The sequence below is a fragment of the Leucoraja erinacea genome, chromosome 14 (genome assembly GCF_028641065.1).
Source record: "Leucoraja erinacea ecotype New England chromosome 14, Leri_hhj_1, whole genome shotgun sequence".
In the NCBI taxonomy this organism is placed as follows: Eukaryota; Metazoa; Chordata; class Chondrichthyes; order Rajiformes; family Rajidae; genus Leucoraja; species Leucoraja erinaceus.
The window spans coordinates 44,542,802-44,555,739 of record NC_073390.1 but is presented as its reverse complement, the minus strand read 5'-3'; the positions used below and the strand labels follow the sequence as shown (position 1 = coordinate 44,555,739).

Genomic DNA, 12,938 nt, shown 5'->3' with positions numbered 1-12,938 from the left:
TTGGGCTAAGGTACCCAACCGGAACATGAAGTGCTGTTCCTCTAGTTTGTGTGTGCCTCTCTGTAAATATTGGTAGATTTATAAATATGTGCTGAGTGAATAGTAGGGCGGTATTTACGGGAACTACAAAGAGGTCTGTTCTTGGATAAGCTTCGTACATGAACTTTTAATCCTCCCCATTTAGACTGAAGACTCATTATTATCCACCTAAATCTTCAACTATAAACGTGTAATTCCCCCCCATTTAGTTATTGCTTACAGTCAAAAATGGCCACGCAGCTGACAAAATAAGATTTTTTTTTCCCCACAGATGGCAAATCATATCCAAAGAGCATTCATAAAAATAAGATGCATTCCATTCCCTTGTGATTAATTAGAACATGTAGTTCAAGCAGTTGAACTGAACACACTGCACTGAATGGATATCTGAATATCAAGAACAAATGTGTTTTTTAAATCCATCATTTCTGAATCTAGGATCTAAAACTTAATTTGAGCACATATTTGGATTGTGAATCAGCATCCATGGGAATTTTAATCCTAAGTGACTTTTTTTCGCAATTTTTCTTCTAATTAGTAAAATGAATAATCACACATGTGATCAATATACCTGTGTACACTCACAAAATACTCTGCAGGAGGAACTCTGCTTGACACACACAATCTGATCTGGGTGCAAACTAATGCACTCTTTTCGAGAAATGCCTCTCCCAATATTCTTTGTCCAAGTTGGCAGACTTTGAGGGGACGTCTTTAAGATTTCAAAAGAACATTCTGTGCCCGGACTTGAAATACTGCAATCTGATGTACTGATAATGGTGAGCTTAAAAAAAACAGTACGGCCAAAGCCTTTAACGTAAGCATGTCTGTCCAAGGAATGTCCAGCTGGTTACACCTCTCCTGTGACATTACGCCACATAATGGTATTAAAACTCAAATAAAAATGGTGGAAATCTATAGTGATGCAGATGAGATAGTGGGGTTTAAAAGCCGTTTAGATAGGCACTTGGATATGCAGGGAACTAAGGAACATGGATCAAATGCAGGCAGAGATTAGTTTAACTTGGTATCATGTACGGAATGGACAATGTGGGCTGAAGGGCCTATTCCTGTGCTGTACAGTTCCAGTCTGTGTTCATTGAATGTAACCACTATCACAAAACTGCGCACCTGTCTCTTCGGTAGACACTAAAATGCTGGAGTAACTCAGCGGGTCAGGCTGAGTTACTCCAGCATTTTGTGTCTACCTTCGATGTAAACCTGCATCTGCAGTTCTTTCCTACACTTAAATCCCTTTGCTCTACAACGCTCGCTGAGGCCCTGCCATTCCCTGGGCCAAGTTCCTGCCCTGGTTTGACTTTTCCAAATTGCAACACCACACACAAATCTACATTGAACTCCATTCGCCATCTTCAGCCCACTTGCCCAACTACTCAAGATGCTGCTGTCATGTTTGATAACCACCTTCACTATCTATGATACCACCTACTTTAGTGCCATCTTCAAAATGATTCATCATGCCTTCCACATTCCAATCTAAATTGTTGATATAACCATTTGATACATTGATATATAAACTCACCATTTTCGCCCTTCTTTAAGGGCGGTACAGTGGTAGATTTGCTGCCTTAATGGACCTGTCTCACTTAGGAGACTTTTTAGGCGACTGCAGGAGACCACGCAGTCGCCACATGTTCGCGGGTGGTTGCCGGGGAGTCGCCTTCATGGTCGTGAGGATTTCCCGCATTCTGGGAACTAGTCGCGGCCTCATTATGGTCGCCGCGCATTTTTCAACGTTGAAAAATTAGCGGCGACCAGAATGAAGCCGCCATGGAGTGTAGTGAGAATTCTCGAGCCATAGGTGGGTTGCCAGGAGGTCAAAGGTTCTCGGTTCTCGTAGGTTGGAGCCTGTGCTGACCGGTGAATTTCATTGGCTCATTGGGGAAAAAAAGGTAAGCAGTAGTTTTCAGAACCAAGGATAACCGACCAGTAACGTTAAATGTCCGCCAAGCTTCACAGCCGTGTATCTCTGGCTTCTTAAATGCTGTCTCCAATCCTTCTCCCCCCTCTCCCTCCTCTCCCCTTCTCTTTTAAAGGACTTACCGTACACTGTGCTTTAGTCGGCTTTTTACAGCGCAACCTTCCTGATCATCGCGGTGTGTGTCTGTTTCACCTTGACTTTGCACCGTGTGATTTTTTTAGACAGCGCAGCCCCCACTTGCCCTGTCCCCCGCCTGCTTAACTGACTGGTGAAGGAAGTGGTGTGTGTGTGTGTGTGTGTGTGTGTGTGTGTGTGTGTGTGTGTGTGTGTGTGTGTGTGTGTGTGTGTGTGTGTGTGTGTGTGTGTGTGTGTGTGTGTGTGTGTGTGTGTGTGTGTGTGTGTGGTGTCCACTCTGCCAGTCACCGTTCCAGTTGCCGGTTTTTCATACAACTGCCGGCAACTTGACAGTCACCGGCAGACCGCTGAAATATCGCCTAAGTGGGACAGGCCCATTACAGTGGTAGAGACCAGGGTTCAATCTTGACTATGGGTGCTATATTGTACAAAGTTTGCACGTTCTCCCCGTGACTGTGAGGGGTTTTCTTCCATATTGCAAAGACGTGCGTGTTTGTAGGTTAATTGGCTTCCGTACAATTGTCGGATGCAAAACCGGGATAACATTGGACGGGTGTACTGGTGATCGTTGGTCGGCGTGGACTCGGCGGGTCGATGGGCCAATGGGCCTGTTTTCACTCTGTACCTCTAAACTCTTGCTTTCATCCCTGTTGGTAATTGTGATCAGTAGAGGCATTTGTCAGATAATATTTATTTTCCAGAATCCACCATGTCTGAACTCTCCGAGATGACGTGGAAATGGATGGAGTTGCACGATTCGATCTCCTCCCCCGACAAGAACAGCAAGACCGTGGACATGAACCCACTTCAGCAGGGAACGTGCGACCCTCTAAGTGCCTCCATGGGACCCACCTCCGAAAACGGAATACAGCCATCACCAGTTGCAAGCCAGGGAAGAGGGTTGAATGGAGTTCAAAGCCAATTGCCGTCAAAAACATTGAAGTATGTTGTCAAACTGATAAAATATTATTGAAACACAAGGAATTGCAGATGCTGGTTTAAAATAAAAAGACACCGAGTGCTGGTGTAACTCAGTGGATCAGGCAGCATCCCTGGGGAACATGGATAGGTGATATTTTGGGTCTGATCAGACAGATGGATCCCAACCTGAAACATCATCTATCCATGTCCTCTGGAATTGCTGCCTGACCTGCTGAGTTGCTCCAGCACTGTGTGTCTTTTTCGAAAAATACATTGTTGATCTATTGGTCACAAATTCTACACAGTTTTAAAAGAAAATATTAAATAAACGCGTGTAAAATCATGAGGGGAAGAGATGCGAATACATAATCTTTTATCCAGAGTAGAAAAATCAAGAACAAGTTGACAGAGGTTTAAGGTGAGAGGGGGAAGATTTAGTAGGAACCTGAGGGGCAAGTTTTTTCACAAAGAGGGTGGTGGGTGTATGGAACGGGCCAAATCGTTGGAGGTAGTTGCGGCAGGTATTGAACAACATTTAAAAGACATTGGACAGGTACATGGATAGGAATAGTTTTGAGAGATATGGGCCAAATGCTTGCAGGTGTGACTAGTGTGAAATGGAGTGTCTTGATGGGTGTGGGCAATTTGGGCTGAAGGGCCTGTTTATGTTCTAGGACTCTAAAAATAAATAGGAACAGAAACTGAATTAACGTAGATTCCCAAACATAATTCTCACTAGTTCACGTTCACCAGTTATTGGAGTAGAATTAGGCCATTTTGCCCATCGATTCTACTCCACCATTCAATAATGGCTGATCTCTGCCTCCTAATCCCATTCTCCTGCCTTCTCCCCATAACCCTGACATCCGTTCTAATCAAGAATCCTCAGCTCACTCTAAAGTAAACCACATGGGCCTTGAACATTCCTCTTTATTGCACTCAGCTCAACGAATGACCAAAGAATGAACTTACATTCCCAGTAATGGGAAATATTAATTGCAGTTCATTGCCACTGAACCACCTAGGATTGCGCAACTTGGTTTAATTTTCACAGATTAGTACGTATAGGAATTGGGTAAATGCACAGACTTTTACCCAAAGTAGAGGAATCAAGATAGACACAAAAAGCTGGAGTAACTCAGCGGGACGGGCAGCATCTCTGGAGAGAAGCAATGGGTGACGTTTCGGGACGAGACCCTTCTTCAGTCTGAAGAAGGGTCTCAACCCAAAACGTTACTCATTCCTTCCTGTCCCGCTGAGTTACTCCAGCTTTTTGTGCCTATCTTAAACCAGCAACTGCAGTTCCTTACTACACATTGAGGAATCAAGAATCAGAGGACAGAGGTTTAAGGTTGGAGAGGAAAGATTTAATCGGAACCTGAGGGGCAAGGGTGGTGAGTGTATGGAATGAGCTAGCAGAGGAGGTAATTGGGGCAGGTACTATAACAACATTTAAAAGGCATTTGGACAAAAAGGTACATGGACAAAAAGGTTTTCATGGATATAGGCCAATTGCGAGCAGGTGGGAACTAGCATAGATGGGGCATCTTGGTCGGCATGGGCAAGTTGGGCCGAAGGGCCTGATTCTGTGCTGTAAAGAGAAATGAGAACAGAAACTGAATTAAGGTAGGTCCCCAAACGTTATTCTCAGCTAAAGGGCCTGTCCCACTTAGGCTATTTTTTAGGCGACTAGACGTTCGCCACATGGTCGCCGGGGTGTCGCCTGTATGGTCGTGAGTCGTCTCCTCAGTCGCCCAATGAGTGGTAGCGTTTTTCTGGTCACCGCTGGATTTTGAAATGTTCAAAAAATTTCGGCAGTGGGCATGATGCCAAGGAGCGTAGCTTGACTTCTCCTGACGTAGGTGCTGTCGCAGGTTGTGGCCACGATGACATAGGTTGGCGCTAGTGTTGACTTCGGTGAATTCCATTGGCGACTGCCTATGTCAACCTGCGTCAGGTACTGGCGACTGAATTGCCTTAAATTGTCTTCAGTTGTCGCCGACAGAGTCGTAGCTTGGGTCCTAATGGGTCGCCGGTTGTCGGTAGCTTGACGTCGACTTGGTGGTAGATTGTTATAGACATTGTTGTAGACATTGTCATGGGGGGGGGGGTCCATTCGCCATTTTTTTCAGCGACCTGTTACGACTGTGACAGTCGCCGGCAGTCGCCAAAATAAATGGCCTAAGTGGGACAGACTCTTGACTTTCAAGTTGGGCCAAAGGGCCTGTTTCTATACTGTGTGGCTCGATGGATGATAAACTGATGTTGACGTTCATCTAATTGCCACAGGCCTCTTGTTTTGAATGAAAACTGCGGGAATGAGTCTGGCTGGACGCCACTGCATCACGCAGCGTTCTGTGGCAATATCCCCCTGATCAAACACCTCCTGCACAGACGGGCAGCCATCAACCAGCGCAGCGAGTTCCATTACACGCCCGTACACAGGGCTGCTCTGAACGGCCACGCCGAGGCCGTGGACTATCTTCTGCATCGTGGAGCTCTCCTCGAGGCCAAGACCCGGTGTGGAGCCAGCCCGCTGCACTGTGCTACGGCCCACGGTCACGTCGACACCGCCCGGCGGCTCCTGAAATACGGGGCGTCCGCGGGCATCAAGGACAACAACAAGTGGACCCCTTTACACTGGGCCGCCGTCAACGGACACAGGGAAATGGCCGAGCTGCTGCTGCTCACGGAAGGGAGTGCGCTGGACGAAAGGACGGATGACGGCATGACACCGTTGCAACTGGCGGTGCAGGCCGGGCACACCGAGGTTACCGAATATCTACTGAAGGAGGGAGCTGACGTTAATGCCAAGGATGAAATTAACGAAACTGCTCTACACAAAGCTGCTGCATGTGGAAGAATAGAGGTGAGGTGGTAAACCTGGAAACAACACTAAACTGCAGTCTGAAACCCCCAAACAGTAGCCTGGACATAGGGCGCAAGTTGAATCAGGAGTTAAAATTGGCATGTAGCAAAAGTAATGCTGTGGTTGTTATGGGAGATTTCAACATGCAGGTAGACTAGGAAAATCAGGTTGGTACTGGACCTCAAGAAAGGGAGTTTGTGGAGTGCCTTCATGATGGATTCTTAGAACAGCTTGTATTGGAGCCTACCAGGGAGAAGGCAATTCTGGATTTAGTGTTATCTAATGAATCGGATTTGATAAAGGACCTCGAGGTAAATGAACCATTAGGAGGTAGTGACCATAACATGATCAGGTTTAATCTAGAATTGGAGAGGGAGAAGGGTAGATCGGAGATGTCAGTGTTACAGTTGGATAAAGGGGACTCTGGGGCCATGAGGGAGGAGCTGGCCAAAGCTGACTGGGCAGATACACTAGCAGGGATGACAGTGGAACAACAATGGCAGGTATTTCTAAGAATAATACAGAAGGTGCAGGATCAGTTCATTCCTAGGAGGAAGAAAGATTCCAAGGAGAGTAAGGGGCGACTGTGGCTGACAAGGGACATGAGGGACTGTATAAAAATAAGAGAAGAAGAACAACATGGCAAAGATGAGCGGGAAGCAAGAGGAATGTGTAATGTTTAAAGAGCAACAGAAGATAACTAAAAAGACAATACGGGAAGAAAAGATGAGGTACGAAGGTAAGCTAGCCAATAATATACAGGAGGATAGTAAAAGCTTCTTTAGCTATGTGAAGAGGAAAAAATTAGTTAAGACCAAAGTTGGACCCTTGAAGACCGAAATTGTTATTATGGGGAAAAAGGAAATGGCAGATGAGTTGAACAGGTACTTTGGATCCGTCTTCACTAAGGAGGACACAAACAATCTTCCTGATATAGTAGTGGCCAGAGGATCTGGGGAGACGGAGGAACTGAAGGAAATCCACATTAGGCAGGAAATGGTGTTGGATAGACTGATGGGACTAAAGACTGATAAATCTCCAGGGCCTGATGGTCTGCATCCCACGGTACTTAAGGAATTGGCTCTAGAAATCGTGGATGCATTGGTGTTAATTTTCAAATGTTCTATAGACTTAGGATCGGTTCCTGTGGATTGGAGGGTAGCTAATGTTATCCCACTTTTTAAAAAAGGCGGTAGAGAGAAAACAGGGAATTATAGACCAGTTAGCCTGACATCGGTGGTGGGGAAGATGCTGGAGTTAATTATAAAAGATGAAATAGCTGCACATTTTGATAGCAGTAACAGGATCGGTCGGAGTCAGCATGGATTTACGAAGGGGAAATCATGCTTGACTAATCTTCTGGAATTTTTTGAGGATGTAACTAGGAAAATGGACAAGGGAGAGACAGTGGATGTAGTGTACCTGGACTTTCAGAAAGCATTTGATAAGGTCCCACATAGGAGATTAGTGGGGAAAATTAGGGCACATGATATTGGGAGATAAAACTTCACATTTATGCGCTTTAAACTGAATCTGCCCATCACCCAACCTATCTAAATCACCCCGCAGCCTCAGAGCATCCTCCTCGCAGCTCACACTGCCACTCAGCTTTGTGCATTCCACAAATTTGGAGATGTTACATTTAATTCCCTCGTCTAAATCGTTAATATATATTGTAAATAATTGGGGTCCCCGCACTGAGCCTTGCGGCACCCCACTAGTCACTGCCTGCCATTCAGAAAATGACCCGTTAATTCCTACTCTTTGCTTCCTGTCTGCCAACCAGTTCTCTATCCATATCAATACCCTACCCCCAATACCACGTGCTGTAATTTTGCACACTAATCTTTTGTGTGGGACCTTGTCAAAGGCTCTTTGAAAGTCCAGATACACCACATCCGCTGGCTCTCCCTCATCCATTCTACTTGTTACATCCTCAAAAAATTACAGAAGATTAGTCAAGTATGATTTCCCCGTCATAAATCCATGCTGACTTTGACCGATCCTGTCACTGCTTTCCAAATGCACTGCTATAACATCTTTAATAATCGACTCCAGCATCTTCCCCGCTATTGATGTAAGGTTAAATGGTCTATAATTCCCCGTTTTCTCTCTCCTTCCTTTCTTAAAACGTGGGGTTACATTAGCTTATGTACCTCTTGCCTGATGGGAGAGGAGAGAAGAGGGAGTGACCGGGGTGAGACTCATACTTGATTATGCTGCTGGCCTTGCCTTTTGTATATTATGTTGCCTTTTGTATATTAACGAACAGATGCTGGTTAATACACAAAAGGATACAAAGTGCTGGAGTAAATCAGCGGGTCTGTCAGCATCCATGGAGAACATGGATGAGAACAAGAGAACTTCTTCAGACTGGGTCTCGGCCCAAATTCACCTATCCATGCTATCCAGAGATACTACCTGACCTGCTGAGTAACTCCAGCACTTTGTGTTCAATTGAAAAACTTAACTGCTCTTGGCCTCCAAGAGAATCCTGGGCTCCGGATACACACGTCTGTATTAACTAACACCTTTAGGATTGAGGGTTTAGGATTGCCCCTCAGGTTCCTATTAAATCTTTTCCCTCACCTGCCCACTTTTGGCCCATATCCCTGTAAACCTGTCATATCCATATTGTTGAAATGCTGTAACGTTATCAGTGTGGAGGGAGGAATTGCAGATGCTGGTTTACACCGAAGCTAGACTCAAAATGCTGGAGTAACTCAGCGGGACAGGCAGCATCTCTGGAGAGAAGGAATGGGTGAGGTTTCAGTTAGTTTCCAGTCTGAAGAAGGGTCTCGACCCGAGATGTCGCTCATTCCTTCTCCCCAGAAGATGCTGCCTTTCCCGTGAAGATGTCACTGATCTGTTTCCTCAAAGACGTTACATATGGCAAAAGTTTTCTTTCTTTAGATCCTGCAGCTGCTGCTTCGACAGAAAGCCGCGGTGGATGCGTTGAACGTAAACCAGCACTCGCCCCTCCACAGGGCTGTGGGCAGCGGGGTTGCTGCTGTGGATCTCTTGTTGCAGTTCGGCGCTGCCATCGAGAGCAAGGACGCGCTCCAGATGACCCCACTGCACTGTGCGGCTAGTCAAGGTGACGAGGCGGTGGCGAAACTCCTCGTTCAGCGTGGGGCAGACATAGACGCCCGAAACTGGATGAAGAAGACTCCCTTGCACCTGGCTGCAGAGATGGGGCATTGTAATGTTGTACGATTACTCATTAGCAGTGGGGCTGAATTACAAGCCAAAACTACGTGGAATGATACGGCAGCTGATCTTGCTGAACAACAGCAACAGGAAGAGCTTCACCACATACTGAGGGGCCACAAGTGCAGTTAGAGTTGTCACGTCATATGTAGCAAAGAACTGCACATGCTGGTTTACACCGAAGATAGATACAAACATAGAAACATAGAAACATAGAAAATAGGTGCAGGAGTCGGCCATTCGGCCCTTCGAGCCTGCACCGCCATTCAATATGATCATGACTGATCATCCAACTCAGCATCCTGTACCTGCCTTCTCTCCATACCCCCTGATCCCTTTAGCCACAAGGGACACATCTAACTCCTTCTTAAATATAGCCAATGAACTGGTCTCAAATACATTCTGTGGCAGAGAATTCCAGAGATTCACCACTCGCTATGTAAAAAATGTTTTTCTCATCTCAGTCCTAAAAGATTTCCCCTTTATCCTTAAACTGTGACCCCTTGTTCTGGACTTCCCCAACACCGGGAACAATCTTCCTGCATCTAGCCTGTCCAACCCCTTAAGAATTTTGTAAGTTTCTATAAGATCCCCCCTCAATCTTCTAAATTCTAGCGAGTACAAGTCGAGTCTATCCAGTCTTTCTTCATATGAAAGTCCTGACATCCCAGGAATCAGTGTGGTGAACCTTCTCTGTACTCCCTCTATGGCAAGAATGTCCTTCCTCAGATTAGGAGACCAAAACTGTACGCAAAGTGCTGGAGTAACTCAGTGGGACAGGCAGCATCTGTGGAGAGAAGGAAAGGGTGACGTTTCGTGTCGAGACCCTTTCTTCGGACTGAGAGTCAGCGGATAGAGAAACAAGAGCTGTAGATGGTGAGTTGTTGAGAGATTTCACTGTCTATATCACTCGTTTCCCTTTCCCCTGAATCTCAGTCTGAAGAAGGGTCTCGACCCAAAACATCACCCATTCCTTCTCTCCAGAGATGCTGCCTGTCCCACTGGATTACTCCAGAATTTTGTGTTCATCTTCAAGTAGTCTGTCATTTTGTATATACAATATATGTTGTATTATAGCTACACTGTCTCTTTGATCTCAAAGGAAGTGATACGCACCTGTTCTTAAACCACATGCCTAATACTGAGTGCATCTCAGTTACAGTGTGCACTATATTCTTCGATTCGTTAAGTTTAGTTTATTGCCATGTATACCGAGGTACAGTGAACAGCTTTTGTTGTGTTCTCTATCTATCTACCTTCATTCATTACCAATTAACTCTGAAAACATTCAATGCAAATTCAGTGACTCATCACATGGGTGCAGTTTGTTTTTGCATAGTCAGTAATATCACACAGCAGACCTCACCTAGGCAGTACGCAAAGAGTCGCTACGTTTCTGGCGCCGACAATGTTTCAAGGGTTCTTAGTACTGTCTTATCATCTCGCAATGGTGAGCAATAGACAATAGGTGCAGGAGTAGGCCATTCGGCCCTTCGAGCCATTCAATGTGATCATGGCTGATCATCCCCAATCAGTACCCCGTTCCTGCCTTCTCCCCATATCCCCTGACTCCGCTCTCTTTAAGAGCCCTTTCTAGCCCTCTCTTGAAAGCATCCAGAAAACCGGCCTCCACCGCCCTCTGAGGCAGAGAATTCCACAGACTCACAACTCGCTGTGAGAAAAGGTGTTTCCTCGTCTCCATTCTAAATGGCTTACCCCTTATTCTTAAGTGGACGATAGCGTCGGGAGCTCGGAACAACAGCCTCGTCCGCTGGACTGGAGGGCGGCAGCTTCGGCAGCCTCGACCGCCCCGGGCCGCGGAGTTTGAACCGGCCCGTTCGCGGAGCTCGGATTCAGCCGCGGGACTTACCATCACCCGGCGGGGTCACAACATCGGAGGCCTGGATCGCCTCAACGCAGAGGGAGAGCAAGGAGGGAAGAGACAAGGACTTTGGGACTTTTACCTTCCATCACAGTGAGGAGGTGCCTGGTGGACTCACTGTGGTGGATGTTAAACTGTGTTGAGTGCGTGTTTTGTTATTTATGTTATGTTTATGACTGCAGGTTAAACCATTTCGTTGTACTGAGAAGTGCAATGACAATAAAGTTGAATCTAATCTAATCTTAAATTGATGGCCCCTGGTTCTGGACTCCCCCAAACATCGGGACTCTCCCAACATGGTTCCTGCCTCTAGCGTGTCCAAACCCTTAATAATCTTATGTTTCAATAAGATCCTCACCCATCCTTCTAAACTCCAGAGTATACAAGCCCTGGCCTGCTGTTGCGCATTATAATATTATGATATCGGCCAGAGGCTGACAAGTGGTTCTAATGTGGATGGGACTGGTGTGGATGGGTCTAGTGTGGATGGGTCTACTGTGGATGGGACTGGTGTGGATGGGTCTAGTGTGGATGGGTCTAGTGTGGATGGGTCTAGTGTGGATGGGTCTAGTGTGGATGGGTCTAGTGTGGATGGGTCTCGTGTGGATGGGTCTACTGTGGATGGGTCTAGTGTAGATGGGTCCAGTGTTGATGGGTCCAGTGTTGATGGGTCTTGTGTAGATGGGTCTAGTGTGAATTGATCTAGTGTAGATGGGTCATGTGTGGATGAGTAATGTGTGGATGGAACATGTGTGGATGGGTCTGGTGTGGATGGGTCATGTGTGGATGCGGCATGTGTGGGTGGGACTAGTGGAGATGGGTCTAGTGTGGATGGGTCTAGTGTAGATGGGTCTAGTGTAGATGGGTCTAGTGTAGATGGGTCTGGTGTAGATGGGTCTAGTGTAGATGGGTCTAGTGTAGATGGGTCTAGTGTGGATGGGTCTAGTGTAGATGGGTCTAGTGTGGATGGGTCTAGTGTGGGTGGGTCTAGTGTGGATGGGTCTAGTGTAGATGGGTCTGGTGTAGATGGGTCTAGTGTAGATGGGTCTGGTGTAGATGGGTCTAGTGTAGATGGGTCTGGTGTAGATGGGTCTGGTGTAGATGGGTCTAGTGTAGATGTCTAGTGTAGATGGGTCTAGTGTAGATGTCTAGTGTAGATGGGTCTAGTGTAGATGTCTAGTGTAGATGGGACCAGTGTAGATGAATAGTGTAGATGTCTAGTGTAGATGGGTCTAGTGTAGATGGGTCTAGTGTGGATGGGTCTAGTGTGGATGGGTCTAGTGTGGATGGGTCTAGTGTGGATGGGTCTAGTGTAGATGGGTCTAGTGTAGATGTCTAGTGTGGATGGCTCTAATGTGGATGGGTCTACTGTGGATGGGTCTAGTGTAGATGGGTCTAGTGTAGATGGGTCTAGTGTAGATGGGCCATGTGGACCAGCACGGGCATGTTGGGCTGAATAGCCTCACGCGGGGAATCCCCCTCGCTGCCTTGCTCCTCCCGTGACCCCACGTGTCATGCAAATCACCCTGCGGCCCCGGCCAATGGGAGCGCCGAAGCCCCCCCCCCCCCCCTCTTTTTTGCCCGACCGCCATTGGCTTCCCTTCCCCGCTACGTCACAAACGGCCTGACGTCATGGCCGCCGCGCCTCGCGTCACGTGTCCGCGGAGTGAGACCCGGCGGCTTTTGCTTTGCCTGAGGGGATAGGAGTGAAGAGGCGGCCTCCTCACACCCACCCAAACCCTCTCTGGTTAAGAAACCATTCATTGCCAGCAGCTGAGAACTGCATAAGGATTGGGAGCAGGACAGGGAGGTTCCTGTCGGTGCAGCAGCAGCAGCAGTAGTGGGTTTGAGAGAAGGAGGGGTTTGGAGGGGAGGATCTATTTAGCGGCGCGGAGCGGCACAGCGCGTTGCCGGGGGGTGGTGGTGGCGGGGCCCGGCGC

The 12,938-nt window shown here is 47.1% G+C and overlaps 1 protein-coding gene across 1 annotated transcript; it reads left to right on the top strand.

The window, feature by feature from the left end:
* Window positions 1-2,825: 2,825 nt before the first annotated feature.
* Window positions 2,826-5,941, top strand: LOC129703162 (ankyrin repeat domain-containing protein 65-like). Its single transcript, XM_055645329.1, has 2 exons — window positions 2,826-3,058; window positions 5,327-5,941. Exons 1-2 carry the CDS (start codon window positions 2,826-2,828, stop codon window positions 5,916-5,918), a joined length of 825 nt encoding a protein of 274 aa, XP_055501304.1. The 3' UTR covers window positions 5,919-5,941.
* Window positions 5,942-12,938: the final 6,997 nt, after the last annotated feature.

Bases quoted from the DNA above. Each gene is read 5' to 3' on its own strand.
- LOC129703162 (XM_055645329.1), top strand. From the start codon at position 2,826: ATGTCTGAACTCTCCGAGATGACGTGGAAATGGATGGAGTTGCACGAT. The intron at 3,059-5,326 runs GTATGTTGTCAA...TAATTGCCACAG, and splicing joins TTGCCGTCAAAAACATTGAA to GCCTCTTGTTTTGAATGAAA.